Source organism: Pleurodeles waltl, chromosome 6 (assembly GCF_031143425.1).
Source record: "Pleurodeles waltl isolate 20211129_DDA chromosome 6, aPleWal1.hap1.20221129, whole genome shotgun sequence".
NCBI lineage: Eukaryota > Metazoa > Chordata > Amphibia > Caudata > Salamandridae > Pleurodeles > Pleurodeles waltl.
Genome location: NC_090445.1, coordinates 1,567,787,899 through 1,567,815,750, shown reverse-complemented (window position 1 = coordinate 1,567,815,750; position 27,852 = coordinate 1,567,787,899). Strand labels below are relative to the sequence as shown.

Below are 27,852 nucleotides of genomic sequence, written 5' to 3'. Positions count from 1 at the left end.
TGTGCTGTTCGAGTCTGAATGAAGCTTTGCATATTCTTTTCACTAGCTCAGAAACAATATGACTGTCTTCATTAATCTGTTTAAGGATGTTTGTTATGCATTCTGCCTCTACTACTACCACTGGAAATTGGGTTTCTATAATGCCATACTTTACAATGAAATTAACAGTCTTAGTCACTCCTGGTCCTCCCCAATATGTGTTATGCCAGAACATTGTGTCCTAGAGCGACAACTCTGACAAAGTATGTTCATCCTCTTAACTACATGTATATCCATGATGTATTTAAACGTCATTGGCATATGTCACTGCTCCGTTTATATCAAAAAGGTACTTGGACTGTTATGGTTTCTCCTACTGTAATGAAGCAACGCCTCTGTGGAATTTAAAGGTCTCTCCCACACAACATTTCTCCCTCTTCTGCATGTTTACACACGAAATCCCTGCATCTTCCATCGCGAGTATTCCGATGCAGTCCCCACCCCAGTCCCTCCCCCCCCCCCCCCCCCCCCCCTTTTCATTCCAATTAGTCACAGATGAAGCCCTGGCGTGTGAAAAATCAAGACTGCGGGAGTCCAGCAAAGTAGTGCAGCACTCTTTTTCTAGTATACACATGAAAGCATTCCCACGTCTACGTTTCACATTGGTATTGTTACAGTGGGGAGACCGGAACCAGGGAAAAAAATCAACATACAGTTTTTGCCGATGCTGGTCACTCAAGCCCACCAAAAAGCCTCCCAAAGAGTGTGTCCTACGAGGGCTGGTCTTCAAAGTCTGCAGTGAGAACTCTCCAGAACAGCAGAATGAACCAGATTTTCAACACCATGTGTACTGCTGTACAAGAACCGTAGAGCCTGTATGCTGTGTGGATATTAGAACGGGGAATTTATATATTTATTTTACAGTGCACGTTTAGGTGTGCTCTCGTCTCATCACTAAGGTAGTTTTGCAAAGAAAATACACATTACGAGTTATAAATCATAAATCTTGGCTCATAAAATCGAAAACGGTTTTTCAACATATAGCTTTTACCAATCTCAGGTTTAAGAAAGGAGCCGACAACCGGGGTTCAGTTTATAAACTGAACTGCATTTCGTATGCTGAGTGTCCTTACCTAACTCTCCATCACTACAACCCCTCCCTCCCATCAAAGAGTGTTATGAGGAGCACAAGTAACACAGCACGTGGCCAAGCCGCAGATAATCCCTCATACCACATGTGCTGGATACATCCTGCATTACCGCACAATCGACTGAATAGCAGAAGCAGTTTTAGGCCAGCTAAATGCACAAGAGTGATTCCGACTAAGGAAGGAGAGTGGGTCAGGCATGCATAGTCCCTCTAAACCATATCACACATTCCATATCTTTAAATATAATAGCCGTACTCACTCTAAGACTATTAATCACCAGCGCTCCTTGAGATTACACACCGAGTCATGTTAACTACCCAACCTTTTATGCTTAAGTAAAGGAAATATCACGTTTATATGAAGCTTTATAAAGACTGGACTGCAACTGCATTTTACATAGGTTTAACAGAAATCGCATTATTGTGATGAAAACATGGAGGCTTGGGAGTCCTCCCCATAAAAGTGCTTCGGATTTCCAGGTCTTCTAAAATGATCTAGCTTCGTCGACATTTTTTTTGTTTAATAGGAATAAACAGGTATGTTCCAATCAAACTGACCTGCAGATTCACAGGGCATTTCTGTTCTCAGAGTTCTGAGCAAGTTTGCCTCTTGCATGCTTTCGCCACACTTTGATGTTCACCTTCTGTGTTTTTTGTTTTATTTTTTTGTGCACTGGGAGCATTTATACAATCTGACTCATGCTGCCCTAAACGTCAGAACTGCTTCTAACCGAAATCGGGAATTATCAACCGTGTATTCAATGCGCCCTGATAGTTGGCCTGTGAACACAAGTTTCACTTCCTGGCACACTATATATACATTCTCCATTGATTTCATGAGCTCAGTTATGCGAACCGCATCGTTTATCCATGCAAGAGAAAACACATTAGCAAAACAAGCACTTCCTCATAAAAAATACATTGCAGCATGAAAACATAACTCGAAGATCACCTTGATAGGCCCCGTGGGCAACCAGCCTATAGGAAAATCTCGGGGGGTGTCAGGCATTTCAGCGCCCTAAAAGTCATGTAGGTGTGGAGCCAGATCGGTGCCAAGCACCTGGCTCTTTCAGAGTTACAGTGTGGCTTTCGAACGGCTGTACCCAAGCCCTACAAGGCTCACAGGAGGAGGAGTCTGACACGAGACAGACCCGCCCGTGTACCTTTTAGTGGTGTCATCAGAGAAGCGCCTATGTCCTAGCCATGCACTCTTCAGAAGTGTGGTGTACCCTGACTTCAGGCTGACAAGGGCCCAGTCCTAGGCCTTTAGTAGGTGTCATCTGGCATGAGACTGGCTCCGTCTCAGCCATAGATCTCGGGAGGGCAGGCGTACTTCGTCCCAACAGCACACCTTTCATAGGTGTAGCCTCGCATGAGACTAACTATCCAAACAACCGACTAGAACCCTGGAATTATGACTTGACATGGGGCCGACTCTGTCCCAACTCCTTTCAGAAGTATACTGTATAACCTATAACGAGAATGTCACTATCCCACCTCTAACGTTTAGAGGTGTAGCCTGACGGGCAACTGTCGGTCACTGCCCTACACATCTGAGGTGTCCCCGACTCACCCCTGCCCTGCAGGCACCGCCTTCCAGCGCATCCCTGTCTCCCTCTGGCATGTCTATGCAGGCCTCCGAGAGACCCCGGCTTGTCAACACAGCTCCCACTTCCGACATGGCAGCGCTGGACCTCTGAGGCGAAGGCCGGCGCGGAACTTACCTGTCGATAGCGCCGCTCCGAGCACACCTTGCACATCCCCGGGGCGCGGTTCATCGCTCAGAGTCGGTAGATCCGCTGCTCGCCCATAAAAAGGTACCCTCCAGCACGGCGGCGGTGAGCCCTGGTCGCCGGACAGCAGAGCGAGGCCGAGTGAACGCTGGCATGGGCGCCCTGGGAACCGGCTCCAGGGAAGAATGGCAGGAAGCCGCCTCTCACCTCCGGGCCTGCTCCGCGCCGTGTGCCTGTCCACGATAAGGCCGCGGCTTCCTGCGAGCTCCGCGGCGGGGAAGAGCGGCGCTTTATATCAAAATTCCTCTCACTAGTTAGTATTCCCTCAGTCCCGCCTCCCCAGCCCTGGAGCGGCCGCTGCCACTGTTTGTTCCCTTTGAATCCTTCAGGCCCACAAAGCACTTTTGTGACCGGGGCCTCCTCACGCCGCGGCTCTCAGAGGCTAAGAAGTGCGTTCTGAAAATGCACGGTGTTTACATCCAGCTGTCCTGACAAGACTTAACACTGGATGGATACTGGGTGCTGATACAGTCGAAATAGCTTGAATTCAAATGCAAATGGGACTGTGCAACAGAAAAATGTTTCCAAATGTTAATTTCGACTACAACCTACTCATTCGCCACGATGATAACTAAGAAAGTCGGGTTAACGTACAAAGCAGCTGTAAACAACACGATTTTAAAATACTCTCCGTTAATCAAACCTTCCCAAATAATTACTAATCGCGTGCAAAGAATAAGACCGGACAGGTGTGGAAAGCCTGCCATTCACAAATTTGCATATCTAGTTGCCAACAGAAATAAACCTACCCAGCACGATAGCTCATATAGTTTAGCGCCTGTTGCATTTATGTGTGTGAATATAAACAATGTTACAATTCAAACTTGTGCCTGGCCAGTTTAGCCTTTCAATTTGGCAATAAACGTGGAACTATTTATTTGGATAGCAATAAAGCCGCGTATTGCTTGCCAGTAATTAATTCGATGTGTTATGTGCACTACGTTGTTTTAAGGAGCTGCACCGCGAACAAATAACCATGGGTATCTCGGTCTGGTTTCATCCTGTGCATCCTGACAAGGCATGGCTTTGTCTCATGGTGGAGATGGTGTCCCATTTGTATCTTCGTCAAAAAAATTAAATAGTGGAGGCAGAGTTGTCTTGGTAGCACTGAGAAGTTAAAACATTGTAAATTACAGACAGGGAAATGAACATCAAAAACATACCTGGAAAGCCTAGCAGCCACCACCTAGTTCGAGATATTCTTGTGTAGTTTGTCTGATCGCTTCTGTTATTGCTGCTGTCAACCAGTCAAGTGCCCTTTCCCTACCTTGACTATTCTTTACTGGTAGGCCAGGAGCTGTTTATTTTGCAAAGCGTTTAAACTGCAGTAGACTCTGCAATCCTTAACATCAGGTTTGTTAACAATTCTTTTACCAGCATTTTTAATTGTTGTGGTTTTGGGGACGGTTACAGATACTAAGGCAAGTTAGGATGGTTGAATCTAGTGTGACAGGTGATGCAGCCCAATCCAACTCTGACAGACATTCCCGGTGGATTTTGCATTTCTTTTTTTGGGGGGCAGGTAAGAGTTCTTACAGTTGGGTGAAGGAAAGATTCACTGAACTGCATCATGCCGTCCACTCTCTAAGCCTGAGAGGAGTTGACCTCTGTGGGTAGGATCTGAATGTTTCATTCACCTCTTGGCAACAGTTCTGGCACCCAACCGTGCCTGCTGAAGAGCACACAAGTTAACCGCCTACATGCTTACTGAAAATTAATCCGTCCACAGTGCAGCTCTATGAAGTCCAGGTACACATCTGAGGTGCTGCAGTGGCCGCTATAGTGATGCAGGTATATACACACTGGTGAAATGCAGTGGAGTCTTGTGGAATGTGGGTATTTATAGTTTGGTGTCAGTTGTATAATTTTTACCACTATCATAAATAGAGATTATGTCAAATAAGAAGAAACCACACTTGATTTCAGTTTAACCAAGGTGACTGATTTCTCCATTCAGCAAGGCAGTGACTGTTGTGAGAACCCTTTGGCTCGGCCTTCCACCCCAAGACAAAGGGTAAGAGCTAATGATCAGTAGGGTAGACCTAAAGCGCAGTTAAACCCGGGCCAACCTGCAAATCTTTGATATGGTTGAAAGTTCAAATGGGTTTTCTCTAACCAGTGAAGACAAGCAGGACACTCCAAAACACCTGGGACCAGATGTAGCAAAGGGTTTTTCCCATTCTGTGTCAATGGGAAAATGTGTTCGTACATATGGCCCTTGCTTTCCCCCGAAATACACCCACGGCTAAAAGGAATTCATCCTCACCTGAGGAGGATAATTCAAAGAATGATTTTTCCAGCAAAGATAAGAGACAAAAGCACAACCATGACTCAGACAGAAAAGATGGTAGAGACAATGGGCTGATGAGGGACAAGAGAGTATGTTTAGCCATGATGGCATGAGTCACCGTAGAGCTTTGGAATCAGCACCTCCAACAAAGGTTGTCGGTTATGGCCAAGTGTAGCAAAGCAACCCCCCCTTGACAAAGTAAGTGGTCAGGAACTGCCTAGTAAGCACAAGGCCCTCAATGGAGGGCAAGGTTTCTTTTACTTCAGAGCTGGAAACTATATCAGTCATAATCATCAGGAAGTTTTATACAGATCCCAAAAAGAGGATAGACAGATCTTGAAGGAGTTCGATAATTTGCGAGACTTAAAATGGCCTTTGTCTGAAATAACAGAAATGACAGAAGTGACACCAATGGACCTGGACGGGTTCACAGGGTGGGTACAAAAAGCACTGAGCCTTACGGCAAATGCGAAGTGTGCCATTTGAATAAAATACGGTATTCCATTCTGGTTAAGGTAGACCCGACCGAGATATTCCTCCTCTGGGATCTTTTGAGAAGCCATTTCTTAAGGAGCGTGAGAACTTCGTCCCAACACTTACATCACAGAATAAAGCATAGAACTCAACCTGGATGGTGGTTGTGCCTACTTGTTCGGTGGTGAGTGATCACTTGAATGCTTGGTTCCTATAGACGATCAAGGGTTTCAGGATAAATTTCTTCAGAGTTCGTGCACAACTGGTATGCCCAAGATACATATTTTTCCTTGTAGCAGCAAAAGTTAATAGAAGAGAACAGTACCAAGCTAGAGGACCAAGGAGACCGTCCAGGGACATTTCTCTACCTTAAGTTATTTGGAGCAAGAGAAGGGGGCTTTGCCTCATCAGAAACCTGCAAAAGTTTAACACTTGGCTAATTTACAGGCGTTTCAAGTTAGAGGAGATCCACCCTTTAAGGGAGGATCAGTGGCTGGAAGGATGAGACTGGTTAACGCCTTTGAAAGCAAGCGCTCCAAGTAATGTGAATAACGTCTCGTCATTTTAGAACTGGCTGGACAATGATGGTCATCCAGAATGAAGCTGTTAGGTTGGCTTCCCATTTTAGTGCATATTATATCCCGCAGGAGAGTTTCAAATATGACAGCACTTGACCTAGCAAGAAGGATGTTTACTTTACAGGAAGTAACATTTACGGTTTCTAGAAGAATTAAGTCCAATACTTACTTGATCAATTTTTCTGCATCTCCAGGCAGCCCGCATTCTATTCATACAAGTAGTATGAGCACATATGGTGAAACTTTGAACGCAAAAAGGGAAGCAACTATTCATTTCCCTTTGGAAGTAATTTGGCCTGATGTCTTTCTCTACCCCTCTACAAAGGATTCCACAGAACATGCAGGTCGCTGCTTTCAATGCTTTCTGTTTTCGGGCCTCACTCAACTAGAAAGGCTATCGCTTCCAAGGCTTTTTAGGTGAAAACATGTTTAAAGTTATCATGAAAATCATGGGCTAGACACCTAATCTACTTAAAATGTTTATTTTAAAACAGCCATAGATTTAACTTATTTGGTGGCGAGTAAGCTTTGAAATGGCACAATTCTCGCCTCTGGTCCCAAAGTGTACAGTTTCCTAGCTTTGTGAAGGGAAGTTACGAACTAGTATCTTATTCTCGAAAGGTACTGTAGGAAGTTGGCTCTGTATGCACTATTTCAAAGTAAGGAATAGTATGCACAGAGCCAGAGGGTTCCCCTTAGAGGTAAGATAGTGGCAAAAAGAGATAATACTAATGCTCTATTTTGTGGTAGTGTGGTCGAGCAGTAGGCTTATCAAAGGAGTAGTGTTAAGCATTTGTTGTACATACACACAGGCAATAAATGAGGAACACACACTCAGAGACAATTCCAGGCCAATAGGTTTTTGTATAGAAAAATATATTTTCTTAGTTTATTTTAAGAACCACAGGTTCAAATTCTACATGTAATACTTTGCATGAAAGGTATTGCAGGTAAGTACTCTAGGAACTTTGAATAATCACAATAGCATATATACTTTTCAAATAAAACACATATAGCTATTTTAAAACTAGACAGTGCAATTTTCACAGTTCCTAGGGGAGGTACGTAATTGTTAGTTCTTGCAGGTAAGTAAACCACCTACGGGGTTCAAGTTTGGGTCCAAGGTAGCCCACCATTGGGGGTTCAGAGCAACCCCAAAGTTACCACACCAGCAGCTCAGGGCCGGTCAGGTGCAGAGTTCAAAGTGGTGGCCAAAACGCATAGGCTTCAATGGAGAAGGGGGTGCCCCGGTTCCAGTCTGCCAGCAGGTAAGTACCCGCGTCTTCGGAGGGCAGACCAGGGGGGTTTTGTAGGGCACCAGGGGGACACAAGTTAGCACAGGAAGTACACCCTAAGCAGCACGGGGGCGGCCGGGTGCAGTGTGCAAACACACGTCGGGTTTGTAATAGGAATCAATGGGAGACCAAGGGGTCTCTTCAGCGATGCAGGCAGGCAAGGGGGGGGCTCTTCGGGGTAGCCACCACCTGGGCAAGGAAGAGGGCCTCCTGGGGGTCACTCCTGCACTGGAGTTCCGATCCTTCAGGTCCTGGGGGCTGCGGGTGCAGGGTCTTTTCCAGGCGTCGGGATCTGGGAGTCAGGCAGTCACGGTCAGGGGGAGCCTCGGGATTCCCTCTGCAGGCGTCGCTGTGGGGGCTCAGGGGGGACAACTTTGGTTACTCACAGTCTCGGAGTCGCCGGGGAGTCCTCCCGGAAGTGTTGTTTCTCCACCAGTCGAGTCGGTGTCGCCGGGTGCAGGGTTGCAAGTTTCATGCTTCTGGCGGGAAACACTGTTGTTTTTAAGTTGCTTCTTTGGAAACAAAGTTGCAGTCTTGGGTGAACAGGGCCGCTGTTCTCGGGAGTTTCTTGGTCCTTTTAGAGCAGGGCAGTCCTCTGAGGATTCAGAGGTCGCTGGTCCTGGGGAAAGCGTCGCTGGAGCAGTTTTCTTCCGAAGGGGGGAGACAGGCCGGTAGAGCTGGGGCCAAGGCAGTTGGTGTCTCCGTCTTCTCTGCAGGGTTTTTCAGCTCAGCAGTCCTCTTCTTCTTAGGTTGCAGGAATCTGAGTTCCTAGGTTCAGGGGAGCCCCTAAATACAGAATTTAGGGGTGTGTTTAGGTCAGGGAGGGCAGTAGCCAATGGCTACTAGCCCTGAGGGTGGCTACACCCTCTTTGTGCCTCCTCCCAAGGAGAGGGGGTCCCATTCCTATCCCTATTGGGGGGATCCTCCATCTGCAAGATGGAGGATTCCTAAAAGTCAGAGTCACTTCAGCTCAGGTTGCCTTAGGGGCTGTCCTGACTGGCCAGTGACTCCTCCTTGTTTTTCTCATTATCTCCTCCGGCCTTGCCGCCAAAAGTGGGGCCGTGGCCGGAGTGGGCGGGCAACTCCACTAGCTGGAATGCCCTGTGGTGCTGTAACAAAGGGGGTGAGCCTTTGAGGCTCACCGCCAGGTGTTACAGCTCCTGCAAGGGGGAGGTGATAAGCATCTCCACCCAGTGCAGGCTTTGTTACTAGCCACAGAGTGACAAAGGCACTCTCCCCATGTGGCCAGCAACATGTCTCGAGTGTGGCAGGCTGCTAAAACCAGTCAACATACACGGGTAGTTGGTTAAGGTTTCAGGGGGCACCTCTAAGGTGCCCTCTGGGGTGTATTTTCCAATAAAATGTACACTGGCATCAGTGTGCATTTATTGTGCTGAGAAGTTTGATACCAAACTTCCCAGTTTTCAGTGTAGCCATTATGGTGCTGTGGAGTTCGTGTTTGACAGACTCCCAGACCATATACTGTTATGGCTACCCTGCACTTACAATGTCTAAGGTTTTGCTTAGACACTGTAGGGGCACAGTGCTCATGCACTGGTGCCCTCACCTATGGTATAGTGCACCCTGCCTTAGGGCTGTAAGGCCTGCTAGAGGGGTGACTTATCTATACTGCATAGGCAGTGTGAGGTTGGCATGGCACCCTGAGGGGAGTGCCATGTCGACTTACTCGTTTTGTTCTCACCAGCACACACAAGCTGGCAAGCAGTGTGTCTGTGCTGAGTGAGAGGTCCCCAGGGTGGCATAAGATATGCTGCAGCCCTTAGAGACCTTCCCTGGCATCAGGGCCCTTGGTACCAGGGGTACCAGTTACAAGGGACTTACCTGGGTGCCAGGGTGTGCCAATTGTGTAAACAAAAGTACAGGTTAGGGAAAGAACACTGGTGCTGGGGCCTGGTTAGCAGGCCTCAGCACACTTTCAAATCAAAACATAGCATCAGCAAAGGCAAAAAGTCAGGGGGTAACAATGCCAAGGAGGCATTTCCTTACAGGTACCAACTAGACAATACTTGATATTAACAGAAGCATGCGAAGATAAAAAAGACAGTGTCAAGAAAAAGTCTATCACAACTGCACCCGTTAGATGATTCCACCAGACGTATAACCTTCCTGTTTTGTTGAACATTATTCTATCCTTTTTCATAGACCTCGTTTTAACAAACATAAAATATCTGTAGTGAATCAAAAAGTACAAATAGTACACAAATATGTTTTTGCAACCTCCATAAAACCATGTGTACAGTCATAAAACCACAGAGGCTGGAAACATACCAACAGGCGCTTCATGGTCTCGGTGCTTCGTGTGCCACATAGGGACAGTGGCTTGAACACTGCGGATTCTACAAGCAAAAGAAAAATAGGAAGGTTTAAATACTTGGATACTGCTCAGTGGAATGTCAACTGCACTGCAGCAAGAAAATGCAAACAGTCAAATGTTAAAACATTCAGACGAGGTATCCTGGTTTAAGAGTGAAAATGTACATCAGCCATACTGCTGCACATTTCCGCAAGCTGGTGATTAGCACAGGTGATCCAACAAGAAGACATGGAAAACAAGCATTTGAAAAGCCAATAGCTCTCCCCTTTTCAATGTATTAATTCTGGAAATGCTTATAACTCATGTTGTGCAGGATGGAGGCTATGGATACGGCTGAGCTCAAATGCACAATGACTATATTATTGTACATTATTTCATTTCTGCAAATTTCCAAGTCTACAGATAATACTATTGAGAGGGAATATAGTAATACAATACTTGATGGATATGAAATTATAAAATATTTAGCAACTTATAGGTAAAACTAATGGTGTGATCTGAATTATGATAGGCAAAACTACAAAATAGTAAAAGGACACTAATAGCTACCTTAGAAGCATTTTAAAACAAATTAAGTTTTGGACCTGCAAAGTATAGGAAAAGCAGTTAAAATGGAACAGTGTAAGATATTTTCACAGTAATATGCTCTTACAACACATCTCAAAAGAAGTCTGTCCTGGCTACATATGTGTAATGATTTACTTATTTATTTATGTGTTTTACAAGGAGCTAGGAATCATTTTGTGATGAGTTCAACAGTACGAGTAGAGTATGGCAATCACAGGCCAAGAGGAAAGGCAAGTAATAAGAACTAATGAATATTTCAATTTTAAGGTACTTCCTGAATATAAGGTATTTTTATGTCACTCTGTGGGTGAGATCGAGGACGTTCCCGAGTGCAGGACCTTGTACCCTGAAAAAACAGCTGCTGTGTTTTAGCTGCTTGCAGAGCACTGCTACATTAGTTGTGTAGATGCCGATCGGATGGTTTTGCTATGGGTATCATTCTTAGGTAGGTATAAAAGCTAGTGGGGCGCTTTCAGTACCGGTTTGACAAGGAAAAGTCTCTGCAAGTACAGGCATACTCTCGCAGATCAATTTGAAGTCTTTGTCACCTAAGATATTTATTTAGTAGCCTAAACGCCACATAACAAAGAATACTGTCAATTCAATGAGGTGAGCAGTTTGCAAGAATAAAATAATTTTCTGAAACGTGGAGAGTTGCAAATAAACTCCGTTAATCAAGGAACTGACTTGAGATATTAATAGGAGTTCAGTGTCAAAGATAATCGAAAGATTCAGAAATTTCCGAGCGGAGGTAGTGGTGGGGCCAGGACGAGGAGGTCAGGCAAATGCAGAGGCAGACTTTGATACTTCTATGGTTTCAATGTTAGCTACTTTCCAGGAAAAGTTCTGGAATCCAGTGTGGGGTACAGTTTAGACAGCTGGAGATGTTGAGATGGCTCAGAGTTTTCTTCCATGCTGTCCTAAATTTGGGTGTTCTCATGGTAATTTTCGAGTTGGGTGTAACGTTGATCTAGCAGTTAAAGGTTGCGTACAAAAGTTGAACAATCGAAGGGACAGTGATGTTCACTGGGGAACATAGCCCTACCAGAAAAGTAATCAGAAGATCGATGCATTGTTGATGGCACTTCAGCAAGCAGATCAAAGCAACACAGACTGCCACTCTTAACTTCCAATATAAACAAAAGAAACCCCCATATGCCATAAATCAGAACTGGAAATGTTATCAATTAAAATGCTTTAACCCCTTCGCTGCCAGGCCTTTTCCCCCTCAGGTGCCAAGCCTTTCTTTGGCTGTTTGGAGCAGTTCGCGCTTAGACCCTCAAAACGTTTTGCCCACATAAGCTACCCACACCAAATTTGTGTCCTTTTTTCCAACATCCTAGGGATTCTAGAGGTACCCAGAGTTTGTGGGTTTCCCTGAAGGAGACCAATAAATTAGCTAAAATACGGCAATTTTTTTTAAATTTTTTTTTTTTTTTTTTTTAAAGAAGAGAAGAAAGCGCTGCAGAAGGCGGCCTGTGGTTTTCCCCCTGAAAATGGCATCAACAAAGGGTTTGCGGTGCTAAAATCACCAGCTCCCCAGCTTTCAGGAACAGGCAGACTTGAATCTGAAAACCCAATTTTTCAACACAATTTTTGCATTTACTGGGACATACCCCATTTTTACGATTTTTTGTGCTATCAGTGTCCTTTCAGTTAGTGACAGAAAGGGGTGTGCAACCAATGCTGGATCCCAGAAAACGAAACATTTTTGAAAAGTAGACAAAATTCTGAATCCAGCAATGGGTCATTTGTGTAGATCCTACAAGGGTTTCCTACAGAAAATAACAGCTGAAATAAAATATGTTGAAATTGAGGTGAAAAAAACAGCCATTTAACTCCACGTTTCTGTCCTGGAACATTGCGGGAGCAAAAGCAATTATTACAGAAGGATTTACAGTAATGTCCAGTGGCAACTACTCAATAATAGTGCTGCAAGAAACATGGCTGGTAGACCCGATAGAACTAGGAGGCTATTCTCTACACCACATTGGAGCTGAAAAATCAAACAAATCAGGAAGGGCAAGCAGTGGTCTAGCCACATACATCTCTACAGCACTTCAGGTCACAACAGAACAGCTGGCCTTCTCATCAACGGACTTACAGGCAATAAAAATAAATTTTAGTTTCAATCGTCACGCTCCAATAATTATCTTTAATGTCTACGCCCATCCACGGAAACATCGCAAAGTACTTCTCTTCGAGAAGTTACTACAAAAGGTAGAAGAGATATGGTGCGCTAATCCAGCATGGGACATCTTAGTAACAGGCGACTTTAACAGTAATCTGATAAATACTCCAGAACTGGACGAGCAATTGGCAGCAGAAAACGCAATTTGGTCAGTGCTACCACAGTTACCATCAATACAGATGAAACTGGATATAAGGGGCAAGCAATTGGTCGAGGCCTTAGAACATCTGAGTATGAGGGTGCTAAACAGCAGGGTGAAAGGTGATGTCCCGCCCAGCTTTACTCATCATAGTGCAAAATCTGCAAATACAATTGACTATACTGCCGTCTCTCTTCCCCTGCTGGCACATGTTAAAAAATTCAAAATCATACCTACTCTTCACAGTGACCATTCGCTGCAGCACATAGAATTGGCTTGGAACGCTCCGTGTTTTCTTCCAGCCATAAATGAATTAGGAACAGTAACCTCTGTCAATCTAAACCGCTTGTTTTGGACGGAGTCCTCTTTACCACAGCTGTGCAAAAATATAAAAACCCTGCTTCAATCAACAGCATGCCAAGATCTCTCAGCTGGGGAAGTGTGGGCCAGCTTTCTACAGTTAGTACCATCACTTGGCTCGGCCAGGCGTCAAGCTCCAAATCATAACTGGAGGCCACTAACTATGCCACCAAATATCTTAGAATTAAGAAAGGATCTGAGACGCAAACTCAGATCCACAAAAGATAGACCTCCTACAGAATCTTTATGTGCCCAAATAAAAACCTTTCGGAAAAATTATGAGAAACAGCTATGGCAAATACGAACCCAAAAGGAGGAGGATTTCTGGATCAAATTACTTTTCAACTTAAGAAAGGCTAATACTAGAGAATTCTGGATGTCAGGGAATGAAATAGACAGAAAAGCAAGAGTAATAAACTGTACTTCAATTTCAGAAGATAAATGGGTGGAGTACCTGTTAGACATCTTTTTTAAGCCAACCCCTCCTGTAGAAAATCAGCAACGGAAGGCTTCACTAAAACCTACAGACGTTCCTCAGAGTGATATGAAATTCAGTGCCAATAAAGTAGCCCAGGTGATCGAAAGGAGCCGTAGGGACGGGGCTCCCGGCCCTAATGGTCTCCCCCAAGCTATATTTAAGGCGGATCTCGATTATTGGTCAGCCACTCTGTCAATATTATATGCCGAAGTCGAACGTAACAGTACCATTCCTGATAGTTGGAAAGGATCCATCATTAATCCTATATACAAAGGAGGCAGCAGGGCAAACCCAGCTAGCTATAGGCTGATAGCTCTAATTGACAGTGAGGCCAAATACTTTGCCTCTTTAATCCTAGCAGACCTAAATAACTTGGTCCCTATGAATCAAACTGGTTTCCGGAAGGGCTACAGCACAGTGACTAACATTCTTGCGCTAGGAGATATAGCCAACCGAGCAAAGTGCTTAAAGAAAAATTTACACATATGTTTTGTGGACTTCAAAAGTGCTTTTGATTGTGTGGACAGAGCAATTCTCTGGAACAAACTACGGAGTTGGGGTTTGCAAGAACGTATTTTGAGGTGTATAGAATTGCTGTATGACAGAACCTGGGTACGAATCAAGGTAGCAGACGGCTCAAAAGTTTCCAGGAGAATACCAACAAATATAGGATTAAAGCGAGGCTGCGTGTTGGCCCCGCACCTCTTTAACCTCTTCATGGCAGATCTCTCTGCAAAACTAGACGCAACCAACTCACATTCTCCAAGGATGGGAAGTCTGGCTATAACACATCTGTCATATGCTGATGACATTGTTCTGTTAAGCCACACAAAAATAGGGTTACTGCCTTGGGCGAATTTGCAAAGAAAAACAAACTAGAGGTTAACACTTCAAAGACAAAAACAATGTCAATAGGCTGCCCTTTGAATCCTGCAAATAAAATTAAATTAAACGGTTTCACTCTCGATACGATCTGCACCTACAAATATCTTGGATTTACAGTAGACAATAAGATCAATTTTGTGCCGCAAAACCAGTATATTCTACAGAAGTCCAAAGCCCTGACGTTCGCTTTCTGCACTCTTGCTAAAAGATTAAAGGGCCCATCATATAAACCACTAATGTCGGTTAGGTCGGCCAAATTCCTTCCAGCAATTACATACGGAAGCGCAGCCCAATACGGGAAAGATGCTAGCCTCCTGGAAAGGCAGCAAATAAAAATCTATAAGCAAGTCTTCAATCTCCCTTGCTCTGCTTCCCCTGCACAGATAAGGCTGGAATTTGGGCTAACACAACAGCACCTCGACAGAAAGGCCCACACAATAAAGATCTGGTACAAAATAAGTAAAAACACTGTCAGCCCGCTAGTAGCGGCACTATGGAGGACAGTAAACGGCAATCCTAATTCAGTATACAATAGATACCTGAACAACTCCTTGCAAGAGACGAAAACAAAGTACCTATGGGATTCCAACATGTCGTATTCCCTTTTGTGTCGAGCGATAAAAAAGGAAATAAGTATCCAATCTTTTCTAGATGATAAAGCTAAACTTGCGCAACGCTCACACGCCTGGCTGGTAATGCACACTTATACCACCATGGCCTCGTCACAATACTTGGCCGAAACCTTTGCACTTCACATCAAGCATCGCTTCTTGACTCTGCGTTTGGGAGCATTTCCTGCTAGAGCGGATCAACCATTGTGGAAGAATAGAGGAGAGACTTCCTGCAGGCTATGCAAAGGACCGAAAGAAGATATGGTTCACCTGATTTGTATTTGTCCAGCCTTAAAAGAAGCCCGCAGACAACTATTAAAACCGCTTTTTAGGAGAAATGGGACTCGTTCCTGACGGTCAGCGGTGATGTCAATGTTTGATCCAAATGATGCACAATCAATATGCAAATTTATCAAATTCTTGACTGCACACACCAAAGACGTAAACCTGCCATCCGGGATGCATACATAATCACGCACTTTTTTGCATCTTAGAATTAAGAAACGGATTTTAGATCCTCGCATGGTTTCACGGCCAAGGAATTTACAGAATTTTATAAAATTTTAGAGATGTTTTATCTTTAAACATGTTGTATTATGAGATGATTGTTATGGTTTTTATTAACGAAACAATAAAGATGATATTATATCTCCACGTTTCTGTTTGTAACTTTTTCCTGCCATGTCAGATTTTTGAAAGCAATATACTGTTGAGTCTGCTGGACTCTTCTGGTTGCGGGGATATATATGGTTTGTAGGTTCATCAAGAACCCTAGGTACTCAGAGCCAATAAATGAGCTGATAAAAATGATACCTCACTTGTGTGGGTAGGCCTAGTGCCCGCAACAGGAAATGCCCCAAAACACAACGTGGACACATCACATTTTCCCAAAGAAAACAGGGGTGTTTTTGCGAAGTGCCTACCTGTGGATTTTGGCCTCTGGCTCAGACGGCACCTAGGGAAACCTACCAAACCTCTGCATTTTTTAAGACTAGACAACTAGGGGAATCCAAGATGGGGTGACTTGTGGGGCTCTGACCAGGTTCTGTTACCCAGAATCCTTTGCAAACCTCACAATTTGGCTAAAAAACACTTTTTCCCTACATTTAGGTGACAGAAAGTTCTGGAATCTTAGAGGAGCCACAAATTTCATTCCACCCAGCGTTCCCCCAAGTCTCCCGATAAAAATGATACCTCACTTGTTTGGGTAGGCCTAGTGCCTGCGACAGGAAATGACCCAGAACACTATCTGGACACATCAAAATTATCAAATACAAAGCAACCTGTTTTTGGTCGGGGGTGGGAAGGGGACACCTGCATTTTTGGTTCTGGGCTCAGCAACCATCAAGGGAAACCTACCAAATCCAGACATTTCGGAAAACTAGACACCCCAGGGAGTCGTTACTTGCATGGATCCCCCAATGTTTTTTTACCCAGGATCCTCAGCAAGCCTCAAATTTACCTAAAAAAAAAAAAAATATCACATTTTCCCCACATTTCTGTGTGGGATCACCGCACTGGGACACATTTCATACCACCCAACGTTCCCCTTAGTCTCCCGGTAAAAATGATACCTCACTTGTGTAGGTGGGCCAAGTGCTTGTGAGAGGGAAGAGCCAAAAACATGTCGATATTGAGGGGGAACAAAGGGGGTCCAAAAGGGCAGTTTGACAAAAAACATTTTTAGGCTGACAAGTGCAGCAGAATTTTTATCTGTATAGATGACAATGCTGGGTGGTCAGAATTGTGTAGATTCCGGAAGGTTCCATCACAAAAATGTGGGAAAAATATGTGATTTCCAGCAAAGTTGTAGGTTGGCAGGTTTGCAGGGCATTGTGGTTAAGGAAATGGTGTAGGTGCATGTGAAGCACACCACCCTGGAATCAACCAGATGTTTAGTTGTCAGATGTGTCTAGGTCTTGTGGATTTCTCTACATGGCAGCGTCCCAAAGTAAGAAATAGTGCAGCCCTCACCATTCCAAGTGGGACAATTTTGAGAGTTACCAAGCTCTCACGGCCCAAATGTAAAACAAAAAACAAAAATAATCAAATGTCCTCTTGCTTGCCATGAGATAAGATGTTTTAGTGTGCGGGGGAGAGCTGAAAGACTGTTAGCCCCTTCAGTTCGGGTGGGGGCATAACCAGGCCCATACTGGTTGGTACCCACCACCCCACTATTTTATTTTTTGTATTCCCTGGCATCTAGTAGACTTTCTGTCCCCCCAGGGTGTGGATCGGGGGCTGAAATGGCCTAAAAAAAATTGGCCCCCTGGGGAGCGTCCCTTGCCCAAGGGGCCACTTCCCTTATGCACAAGTATGATCCCTGGTGTCTAGTGGTTTCTGCCCCCCCACCCCCCCCCGGGGGGGCAGAAATAGCCTAAAAATAATTTGGCTGCCCGCAAGCGACCCTTGCCTAGGGGGTCGCTCCCCACACATAAAAAAATAAAAATAAACAAAAACATATATCGCTGGTGTCTAGTGGTTTTCTGACCCCCTTGCCCCCCAGGGGGCAGATCAGCCTAAAAATAATTCCCCCCCCCTGGAGAGTGGCCCTTGCCCAAGGGGCCGCTCCCCTTATTTAAATTTACAAAAATAAAAATCCCTGGTGGCTAGTGGGCATTTCTGCGATGCGATCGGGGCAGCAGAAGCGATTCCCCTTCCATCCCTGACTGGGGTGTGTGGGCCGGGTGCAGGACGAGCTGGTCTCATCCCAGGCACACGGGAACCGTGTCACTTTCACATTTGTCTTATGCATTTCAAAAATTATAAGCACTCTAGTTACATTTGACACTAGAGAAGGAAACTTTTCAATATGTGCACAACAATTGATTACAGACAAGAACACATACAGTGGGGGAAAAAAAAAAAACTCCAACATGTTATGTGGACGTTCATACAATGTCCAATTTTCAGCATTCTGGCTGTCAACAAATGATACAACATACAAGGTAAACATTTTTCTTTCATATTAACATCAAGTGACGTCCCACAGCCGGGAAAGTCCCTTAACTGGAGAATGCCACCACCACAAAAGTATTGCAAGTTCACAACGGTCTGTAAAGAACACAGAGACAGCTGGCTCTTCACGGATTCAACAATCAAAAGTTCCTCCAGACTCTCGTTTGCTGCTGACACGTTTCAACCTCATTCACAATGGGAATTATCAACATGAGGTCATCTACAGGGCATTAACACACTTGGAACTGGACCCTGGATAATCTAAACACATATATACATAAAAAGCTGAACAATCAAAACAAATATATATATATATATATATATATATATATATATATATATAAAAAAGCTATGAGTAGCTGAACCAGGAACACGATACACAAACGTCGATACTTAATATCTTGGAACATACACGCAAAGTGATTGATGTGAAGTTCATTATTATTAAAGAACTCTTTTGTATCTGAATTTGTACCCGTGGAAAGAGAAAAAAAAAAACATTTGTGTGTTAAAACCTTAGGGTGGTGGGCATGCCTCATTCTCATTTCCCCAACACCAATGTGTGAAAAAAAGATCTGTACAAGTTGACCTTTATTAATATTCTTTTCAGAAGGGCTGTGCTAAGATACAAACTCAAAGAAACAAAACCTTAATAATATTTTAAGAAAATCGAGAGACAAATGACGCACGAACTATTTTGGTACCACACCGGTTTGTAAATACCTTGTGGTGCTGAATCAACTAGCTGCGTTTCAATTCAGATTGTCGTATTTTGGGAGGTGGCGTGTTTAAAGTATAAGCAAATGCCTCAGGTCTCTCGTGTGTACCTATATTCCAACCTGCGCGTTTAACAGCAACCAGTCTTCTCTCACAGGCCGCTTTGGGCTTGGCGTGTCTGCCAGCGCCAGATTATGACATCATTCATTACAGGGGAAATGCGGTTCTGCCTAGCTATGTTCCTGCATACGAGTGGAGCAGTATTTTTTCCAATCTCAAACTGATACGGAGGTATATAAAATTATAATTAGAAAACCTTGTTGAAGAAAGTACTTTTGGTATTAGATAATGGCGGAGAATCCAAAAGGAAAACAGAGGATCTTCAAATGAGCTTAGTTGCATTGTGGGAGATGTGGTGACTTAAGTCATAAAACTTGATTTCCGCGAGTTCATAGCACAACATAAACCTTGTGAGAGGGGTTCCCTTGTCACATTTTCTTTACTCCACGAAGAAATTTTGTAAGCAATAGTAAGCAAATGAGAACCCCGCAAAACAGCGAAGAATATGCTTTTTATGGTCCATCAACAATTCATAGATACTGTAATTTTTCAGAAGATGTTACAAATCTCTGAAATTTTATTTAGGCCTGTGTCCACTGCGTGCAGTTGCATTATCGTGTGCTTTTTGCTGCAGAAGAGCACTTCCCAAATCAGTTCCACTTTTCACCTGATGCAATACAGTCCTATTCAAATCAGATTGAGTGCTTTTTTTTCTTCTAAAAAATGATTAATGTGTCTGGCATCTAACCCTAGGCCTGTGTTGGCTAATTCAGTGCCTGAGTTCCTGAGGTGTCTTTCCAATGTACGCCTGTAGAACTGTACATTAAACCAGCCCACCAGGCAGTTCATGACCAGTCAGACACTTCGCTTGAATCCCAGATCCTAGCTTGAGAGCTTCGAGGCACAAGGACACAAGCCCATGTTGCTCTGTTTGCTGGTGAACTGAAACACTGTCGTATTGACAGTGGCTGAAGGATAGGAACCAGAATGATCGCCCGAAGCTTGTGCTCTGAAACAGACCACAGGCTTATGATCTCTAGTGCATTGAGATGTCCGCACCAGCCGAGGAAAGAGGCATTCGTAAGTACTGCAGCCACCATTGGAAACTGGCAAACCTGCTTTCTGCAGGCAAGGTGATCCAGCACTGTTTACCAGAGCAGGCATCCAGTGATGTCTGGAGAAATTTGGATGATGATCATCGGGTCTCTTTCTACAAAACAATAGGTAGGGGCCTGCTAAAGCCCACCTATTGGGAGGGAGGGGAACATTTTTCAATGATGAGGCTCAAGGGATACACTCTCCCTAATACTGTAACATACAAACACAACTTGGAGCGTCCCATACCAGTCTAAAGTGACACCTATCCCACTACTTTAAACGGGCATAAAGAAATCTCTTTCTTTTTATTATAGGACCGTCACCCACTCTAGTGGTGGCATGCTCCATCAGCAGGTCCATCCTGCCCCCTAAAAGCTAGGATGGGTTCACCACTCTTCCAGAGAGCTCTTTAGATAGCGCTGCTACCAGGAAGACTATAAGGATGAAAATACCTCACACAGGTCAAGGTATCCCTTTACTGGAGATCTTTGTGGGTATGAATTAAAATCAACAAAATGGGGGTCCTTTGGATATGATGGTCCTATGACCCTAAGCTCTCCAATCAACATGTTTCATCCCTTATCTTATGGCTTCCCTGGTCCAGGGCTTTCATCAGGACGTAATGAGATCTGTTGCCCCGATGACATTGTACATTCACACCTAGTCACACAAATGTGAGGCATGCAATACTAACATTTGCATGCAAGGAGAGCCAACTCACTTGCCTTTTTTTATACAAAGGTTGTTCCCCTATTGGGATATTTGTCCTACCACTTGAGGGTAGGGGAGGGGGTGGGTAAGCAGGAAGTATGTCCCTGTTGTATCACAGATGTCAAGGGTTGCTTGTTGCCACTGCACCTAAGGGTGTGGCACCAGCAGCCTGGTCAACCAGCCATGGAGCAAAGTCCAGATGAAAGTCCAGACAGTCTTTTGGAGCCCGTAGGCATACCAAAAGGGGCTGGGGTGAATCGGAAGAGGCTCAGTACTGGGTGTGAAAGGTGCAACATGTGCAGATTAAGCTACAGAGGTTTGGAACTCCCAGAAAGGGGCAGAAAGCACAGGTTTCAGGGGCTATGCCAGGCGAGATCCAATGCTGAGTCCATCTCTACGAAGATGAGCTCAGAAGACTATGTTCAGGCCAGGGTCTAATGATGACAGCATGGACTAGATGACCTACCCGTTGAGGGGGCTAGATATAGGGCAAAGTTTGAAGTTTATTCTGTTGAATGATTACTTAAAATCATAGTAAAAGTTACAAAAGGTAAATGCACAAAATACTACAAGAACACCATACAATGAATAGATCCTAAACTTATAAGCCAGCTTCTATTAAAAAAAAAAAAATAGAAAAGCATGTGAGGCCTTGTTATACAAAGTGCATGTGCGCCCGCCTTGTGAGCCCCTGAGGGACTTTGGTATTACAGAAAGGGCCACAGAAGCTTGTGCGGCCCTTTCTGTAATACACACATAGCTCCAGTGCTATCACTAGAGGGTGTTTCCTCATTTGCAAGGGGGCATGGTCTCTGGGAATCCCTTTGCCTCTGTGCTGTATTATAGACACAGGATTAGAGGCAAAGAAACTGTCAGGAGGCACAAGGACAGTACACCACCTAAAATGTGGAGCATTGTCAGTGCACGCCCTGATGGCAGTCTCTGGAGGGGGCAAGGGGGTCCTATAGACCCCCACCAACAGACATCTCCTTGCAGGGGGGTGCAGTCACTCACTGAACCCACCTGCAAAGGGATGTCTAATCCCTCCTAAAATTGCAAGTGGGTTGCTGCCTGCACCGTAAAACACGGAGCACCTGTTTCAAAGCCGCCCGTTTTTCACTTGAATGTGCTGCCACCCAGGGCATCGCAAGTTCGCAGCTATCCTGGGGGGCAGCACATTCAGTATAATAGGGTGTGCTTTCTCCGTTTGCGACTGGCCGACCTGTTTTAAGTTGTGCCATGGCACAAACAAATTAAGTGCGCCCTTAAGGCCAATAGGGCCCCTGCAAGTTAAAAGTAGCAACAACAAAACCATTCCTTCTAGCAACCGTCCAAGGCCATATGCAACTTAAGTGGCACTGAATAAAACAACATTACAAATAATAAAAGGCCAAACCACAAAAAAAGAACTATGGCCATAAAAAACATCCCAATCGCTACAACAGCTGTCTTTGAGAAAAAGTGGAGCATAACCAACAGGTTAAAGTTGGCGTATAAGCACCCATTCATACTAACCTGAATCAAAATGCTGTATACATCTTTAATATCACAGCTACAAACAAGGAGTGAGAAAAAGGGCTAGTGTTTTTCACTGCCTTCCATTCAATAAGGATGGGAGTGGATCCTCCAATTTCATTGTTCAAAAGCAGAATGTAAAAAAAAAAAAAAAAAGTTCAGATGTCCCTGAATGGCATGGCGAAATCTATCATCAGGGGAAGGAGTTGTTAAACAGTGCCCACATATTGGTGCTCAGATGTATAGACTGTGGACCATGAGCAGTAAGTTCAAGGTGTTACCTTTTTAAGCATTGCTGAAGCAGTCGCCAGGAACTTTAAAATCTTCTGGTTAGCTAGCATGGATCTCCTCTCAAGCATTCCGTGGTAGCAGCATTACAGGCCCTAATGTTCAACTGCCTGAAGTGATAGAAGCTAATAACTTCTAAGTGGGACAAATAGGGGCACAGGCATGAGACGTGTGAAAGTGATACTTGTCTGAAACCACAATCCCTACATGCCACGTCTTGGATGCTGGTCAGACGACCAAATCTGTACACCTTCAGTGGAATTAGGCCAAAGCACAAGCACAACAATTGAAGCTTGACATTCAGATTACTTGGAAGGGATATGTATGCCAGAAGTGTCATTGCTTGATACAGAGGAGCTAATAAATCAGCAATATTATTTGCGTGGATCATACTTATATTGTTTTGGGCAGATAACCTTGCACGCTTCATCAATAGCTTTGAAAGGTTTTTCAGTTTAATGCGGACTGCATGACCTCTCTATAGCAGCAAGTAGATCCATGGCTGCCTGGTAAAGAGTAGTTAGACCTAGCATTCTTGGTGTGGCTTCCCATAGACTTTTTGCCTTCTGACTACCTGTTTTGCGGACTTCGTTTTTGCTGTCCTTAGGTTTCTGGGCACATTACCACTACTGACCAGCACTAAAGTTCATGTCCTCTTGCCCTGAAACATGGTAAGACTGGACTATCCACAACTAGCATATTTAATTTACATGTAAGTCCCTAGTAGTGTGCACTACATGTGCCCAGGGTCTGTTAAGTATATGCTACTTGTGGGTCTACAGCGCTGTTTGTGCTACACATTTCGGTAGCGCTTTAAACATGACGTAGGCCTGCTGCGGCAGGGCCTGTGTATGCAGTTTTACACTGCCATGTCAACCTTGCAAGTTAACCCACTTGCTAGGTCCAAATCTTCCATTTCGAAACATACAAGTCACCCCTAAGGTATGCCCTGGACAGCCCCAAGGATAGGCTGCAATGTATTTAAAAAGTTGGAGATCCACTTTTAAGTTTAACAAGACCATATAGAGAAAATCTCCTAAATTCCTTTTCTCACTACTGCAAGGCCTATCTGGCACACAGGTCAACATTGTGATTACATTTTATAAGTGTATTATCCAATTGGGACAAGAATGATACTTCCGAGTTGGTGTCTCTGGACTCTCAATTTAAAATCACAACTTACAGTTAATTCGGATTTTGAGTAGTAATCCTAAAAACGAACTAGTAGAACGTTGGCATTTTCTTATTTTAATTATTCTGTGCCTCTGCCCGAATCGAAGTTCACGTCTGGGATAGGTGACAGCTGGGTTTGTGCATTTCCTCCATGCAGTCACACACAAAGGGAGCTGCGGTGTGTCATTCACACCAGGCTGATGGGTCTTCCTCAGATAGATGGGAGGGAGGAGTTGACACTTGCACCTAGAACAGGCCTGTGCCTGTCCCCACACAAAGAGCTACATAGCCACCAGCAATATGTCTGGAGCAAGGGAAGGAAGCGCAAAGGCTTTGTGCACTTCAAAGGTCTCTCTCTGAAGTCTGCCTCACTTCAAAGGCACAACTGGATATAAATACTGGACCCTAAAGCCCATCAAATCAGTACACTTCTGGACCTGAGGATATACTGCCAGGAAGGACTACTCTGCTGCTGAAAGGACTGTCACTCTGCTGGACCCCTGCTTTGCTGTTCCTGCCCTGCTGCCTTTCTTGCCTGGTAGTGAGAAGAACTGGACCTGAATCTCTATATCCCTGGAACCAAATGACTCCAAGGGCTTGGTGGCTTGACTCCTGTTCCTCTGCAGTCTCATGGACATCAAAGACTGCCTGCAACTCTCCAACAGCACCTGGGCACTGCCATCTGTGAGTCCTGCCTGCCAAGTGGTGCCAATCCAGTCCAGGGCCCTTTTACGTGGGATCTGCAGCTGTGTTCTGAGAAAATCCACGCATCATAGTCGCTGCGCTGACCAGACCCACAGAATCTCTCTTTGACACCAACACATCACCTTTGCCACTGAGGACAAGGACTTCACATCGCCGACTGTGCGGCTCAAGATCAACGCATCGCCATCAGCTATGGTGCACATCCCTTTCATCACCGACTGCACGGCTGATGGTGATGCCTCGCCTTTATCACAAAGCGTTAGACACCCCACCTCTCTAGGTCACACCTTCAATGACAGCATGGCTTGAAGAGGCATCTCCTACTATGTGAATTTGGAAAAGAAGCATCATATTTGCATCGGCTCTCCTGCTCCTCGTAATCTAACCTTCAATGACGATGCAACCCTCCATACAAGGTACTCTTTCAGCAAGCCAAGGTTGGTCCCTGTAGCCAGTCCGCGCTCCATCGGGGTTGGACCGAACTTTTGGATTTACAATGGTCTAACGTGACCGCATAGCCCCAACTGGCGCTTTGAGTTTTTACACTCTACATTTGCAGATATTCTTTAAAAAACATATTTCTACTTCAGTTTATTGGATTTTTGTCAATTTGGTCTTGTTTTGTTCATTAAATTAAGATCGATTTTCCTAACTTGGTGTGTATTATGTTAGTGTTGTGTTTTCACTGATTTTAATGTAATAAGTATTGAATAAATACTTTACTCATTGCCACTTAAGGTAAGCCTGACTGCTATGTGCCAAGCTACCAGGGATGAGTACAGGTTGACTTAGGGTGTCTATTTGCATTACTCTGACTAGATTTGTGATCCCTACTTGGACAAGGTGCATACTTCTGCCAACTAGAGCCCGCATTTGTAACAGAAGTGTAGGGATCTGAGTCTGGATTTTTCTCTATGTCCCACAAGAGTCTTTTTAGCGATCCCCAGCGAGTTTGGAGCACAATGAAAGGAATCTGGCATTTAGAACATACTTTTGACTGGCCAGGTTAAATGCCAGTCAAATCTGAGCCTGTAATTTAGGCGGGAAACTTAAAGAGACACCTATAACATTGACTTGGCCCGAACAAGCCAGCTTAATTCACAATTTACATAGATAAATGCTCCGTGTACAAGTGTGGGCATCAGTTTACATTCAATGACTTTTACGAATTGCCATCAAATCCGAGCCTGAGAGATTCTTGAAAAAGCACTGGAAGGCAAGGGTAAGAGCATTATCTGAAGTAGGCAAGGCCTCAACATGAGGAGTTGGAAGGCCACACTCATTTAGCCATAAACCTAAGTACTTGATACTGGACACTCTTTCAACCTTCTGGCCATCTACAAGGATGCTTCTCTTTTAATGCTCTTTTTGCCAGAAATTAATATCTTAGTTTTCATTACGTTGATGCTGCATTGCAATACTCGGCCAGGCTGGTCAGAGCTCTTTAAAGCCAACTATAGTTTGGTCCAAGAATATAGCATTGTCGGTATATTGCAACACATGCACCCTTCTTCCCTAGGAGTTTAGGCAGAAAGTACTTGACACTTTTGAGCTTGTCATTAAAGTCCACCAAATACACATTAAAAAGAGACGGGCCAAAAAACTGCATTCTTCAAAGCCCGAGTTGGTGTAAATCCTTAATGATGAAGCCCATTTGCGAGACATTCGTACTTTGACCCATGTATTTGTATAAATACTCATAACTGCTGACAATAGACAAGACCCCAAGCTGTCAGTTTAGACCAAAGCAAACCTCTGTCTACTTTGTCGAAGGCTGTGGCAAAGTCGATAAATGCGCTATAAAGTTGACCAGCACTGTTTTCTCGCTTTACTGATCACAACCGACATACATAATAGGTAATCACGGTGCCCTAGCCATTCTGGAATTCAGTCTGTGAGGCTGGAATGATTTTTTTTAAATCTTGTGCCCAAGTTTAATTCCATATGTAGAATTTTAGTGTAGCATTTCCCCTGCACATCCAGAAATGGCGATGAGTTAGAATTTTTCTGGCTTATCCCAGGTGACCTTCTTGTGAATTGGAACTATTAACGACGCTCGCCAGCTCTCCAGCACCAGACTGTTTAATAAACATGTGTTGACCAGTGGGGTCAAGTAAGTAACCCATTTGTCCATTGCTACTTTAAAGATGCATGCCAGAAGGTTGTTGGGGCCTGGAGCACATGCAGATCAGATCATCGCCCAGGCATTCAGGCCCAACTCCTCAGAAATTTGATTCAGAGGACCGCCTATAAGGTTTGGCTTGTTGGAGTATAGGGACCGATGGGCCTTCAAGGTTGAAGTATGATTGACTTACAAAGAGAATATAAATGCCGTCCAAACTGCAATACAAATGTTAAACAGCTCTTCTTGTTTTTGTTTTCATGACACCTTATGAACCATTCCCCAGAATTCTTTTTTTTTTAAGAGTCTCTTGATTTTATAGCCAGGAAGACAGCTTGCCATTGGATGTCCATGTAGATGTGTCACACCTTCTTTTGTCATGTAGATATCACCTGTAATCCTTGCACACTAGTTTAATCTCACCTCTCCATGCGATATTCATTGGGTCCTCATACTTCTAGTAAGCCGTCTTAAGCAGGGTCAGTTTGTGTCCATTAATCAGTACCAGGAATGAACTCCTGAAGGAACTTGTGGGAGACTGAAGGATCACTAAGGAATTTAATTCATTTGTAAAGACTTCCCAAGTTTCTGTTGAGATAGATGGCCTCACTGAATCAGCCTGCAGATAGGTTTATAAGAACTTTACAATTGAAAGCTCAAGGTTAACATCCCACCTTATTCGTTTAATTGATACTTCCACCTGGGACCACAGCTGGTGGCCGGCAGAACTCAGACCCACTCCCACACCGACTGACCACGCTCACAAATTCCGCATAATATTGGACAGCCAACTGATCATGAAACAAGTCAACGCAGTTGCCTTCTCCTGTTTGCCCGTGCTCCGCAAGATCTTTAGATGGATCCCAGTTAACACCAGAAAGAACGTTGCACAAGCCCTTGTTACCAGCTGCATCGACTACAGCAATGCACTCTACACCGGTATCCTCTCCCAGCTCATCAGAAGATTCCAGACAATATAGAAGGCAGCAGCCAGACTCATCTTGGACCTCACCAAGAGTACTTACGTCACTCCTCTCAGGAAACTCTACTGGCTCCCTATCTAGAAAAGATGTTGGTTCAAGACAATCACACATGCCTACAAAGTGAGACCGTCCTACATCAACCATCAGCTGAGCTTCCATCTTCCTTTGGGACACCTGCGCTCCTCCTCGCTCGTCCTTGCACAAATCCCCCACATCCACTGCACCCACAGCGGGGCCCATGCATTCTCCTACATCACTGCCAAAGCCTGGAATGACCTCCCCTCCACCCTGGCAGACTTCAGAAAGTGACTCAAGACAAGACTCTTCGATGCAGATGCAGCATTATCAGCAGCCAGATACCCCTACGGGTGTTAGTGTTGCGCTCTACAAATTATTG

The 27,852-nt window shown here is 44.5% G+C and overlaps 1 protein-coding gene across 4 annotated transcripts in view; it reads right to left on the bottom strand.

Annotated features, from left to right (window-relative positions):
- The window catches only part of RGS3 (regulator of G protein signaling 3), an 805,262-nt gene that overhangs the window by 487,319 nt on the left and 290,091 nt on the right, over positions 1–27,852 (bottom strand). For 3 of the 4 annotated variants that reach the window (XM_069241285.1, XM_069241286.1, XM_069241284.1), the window contains one exon: positions 9,849–9,916. In XM_069241285.1, the coding sequence (XP_069097386.1) occupies positions 9,849–9,916 (68 nt within the window). Of the gene's footprint in view, positions 1–2,853; positions 3,125–9,848; positions 9,917–27,852 lie in introns of those variants that run through there. The other variant, XM_069241287.1, reaches the window with a different exon arrangement.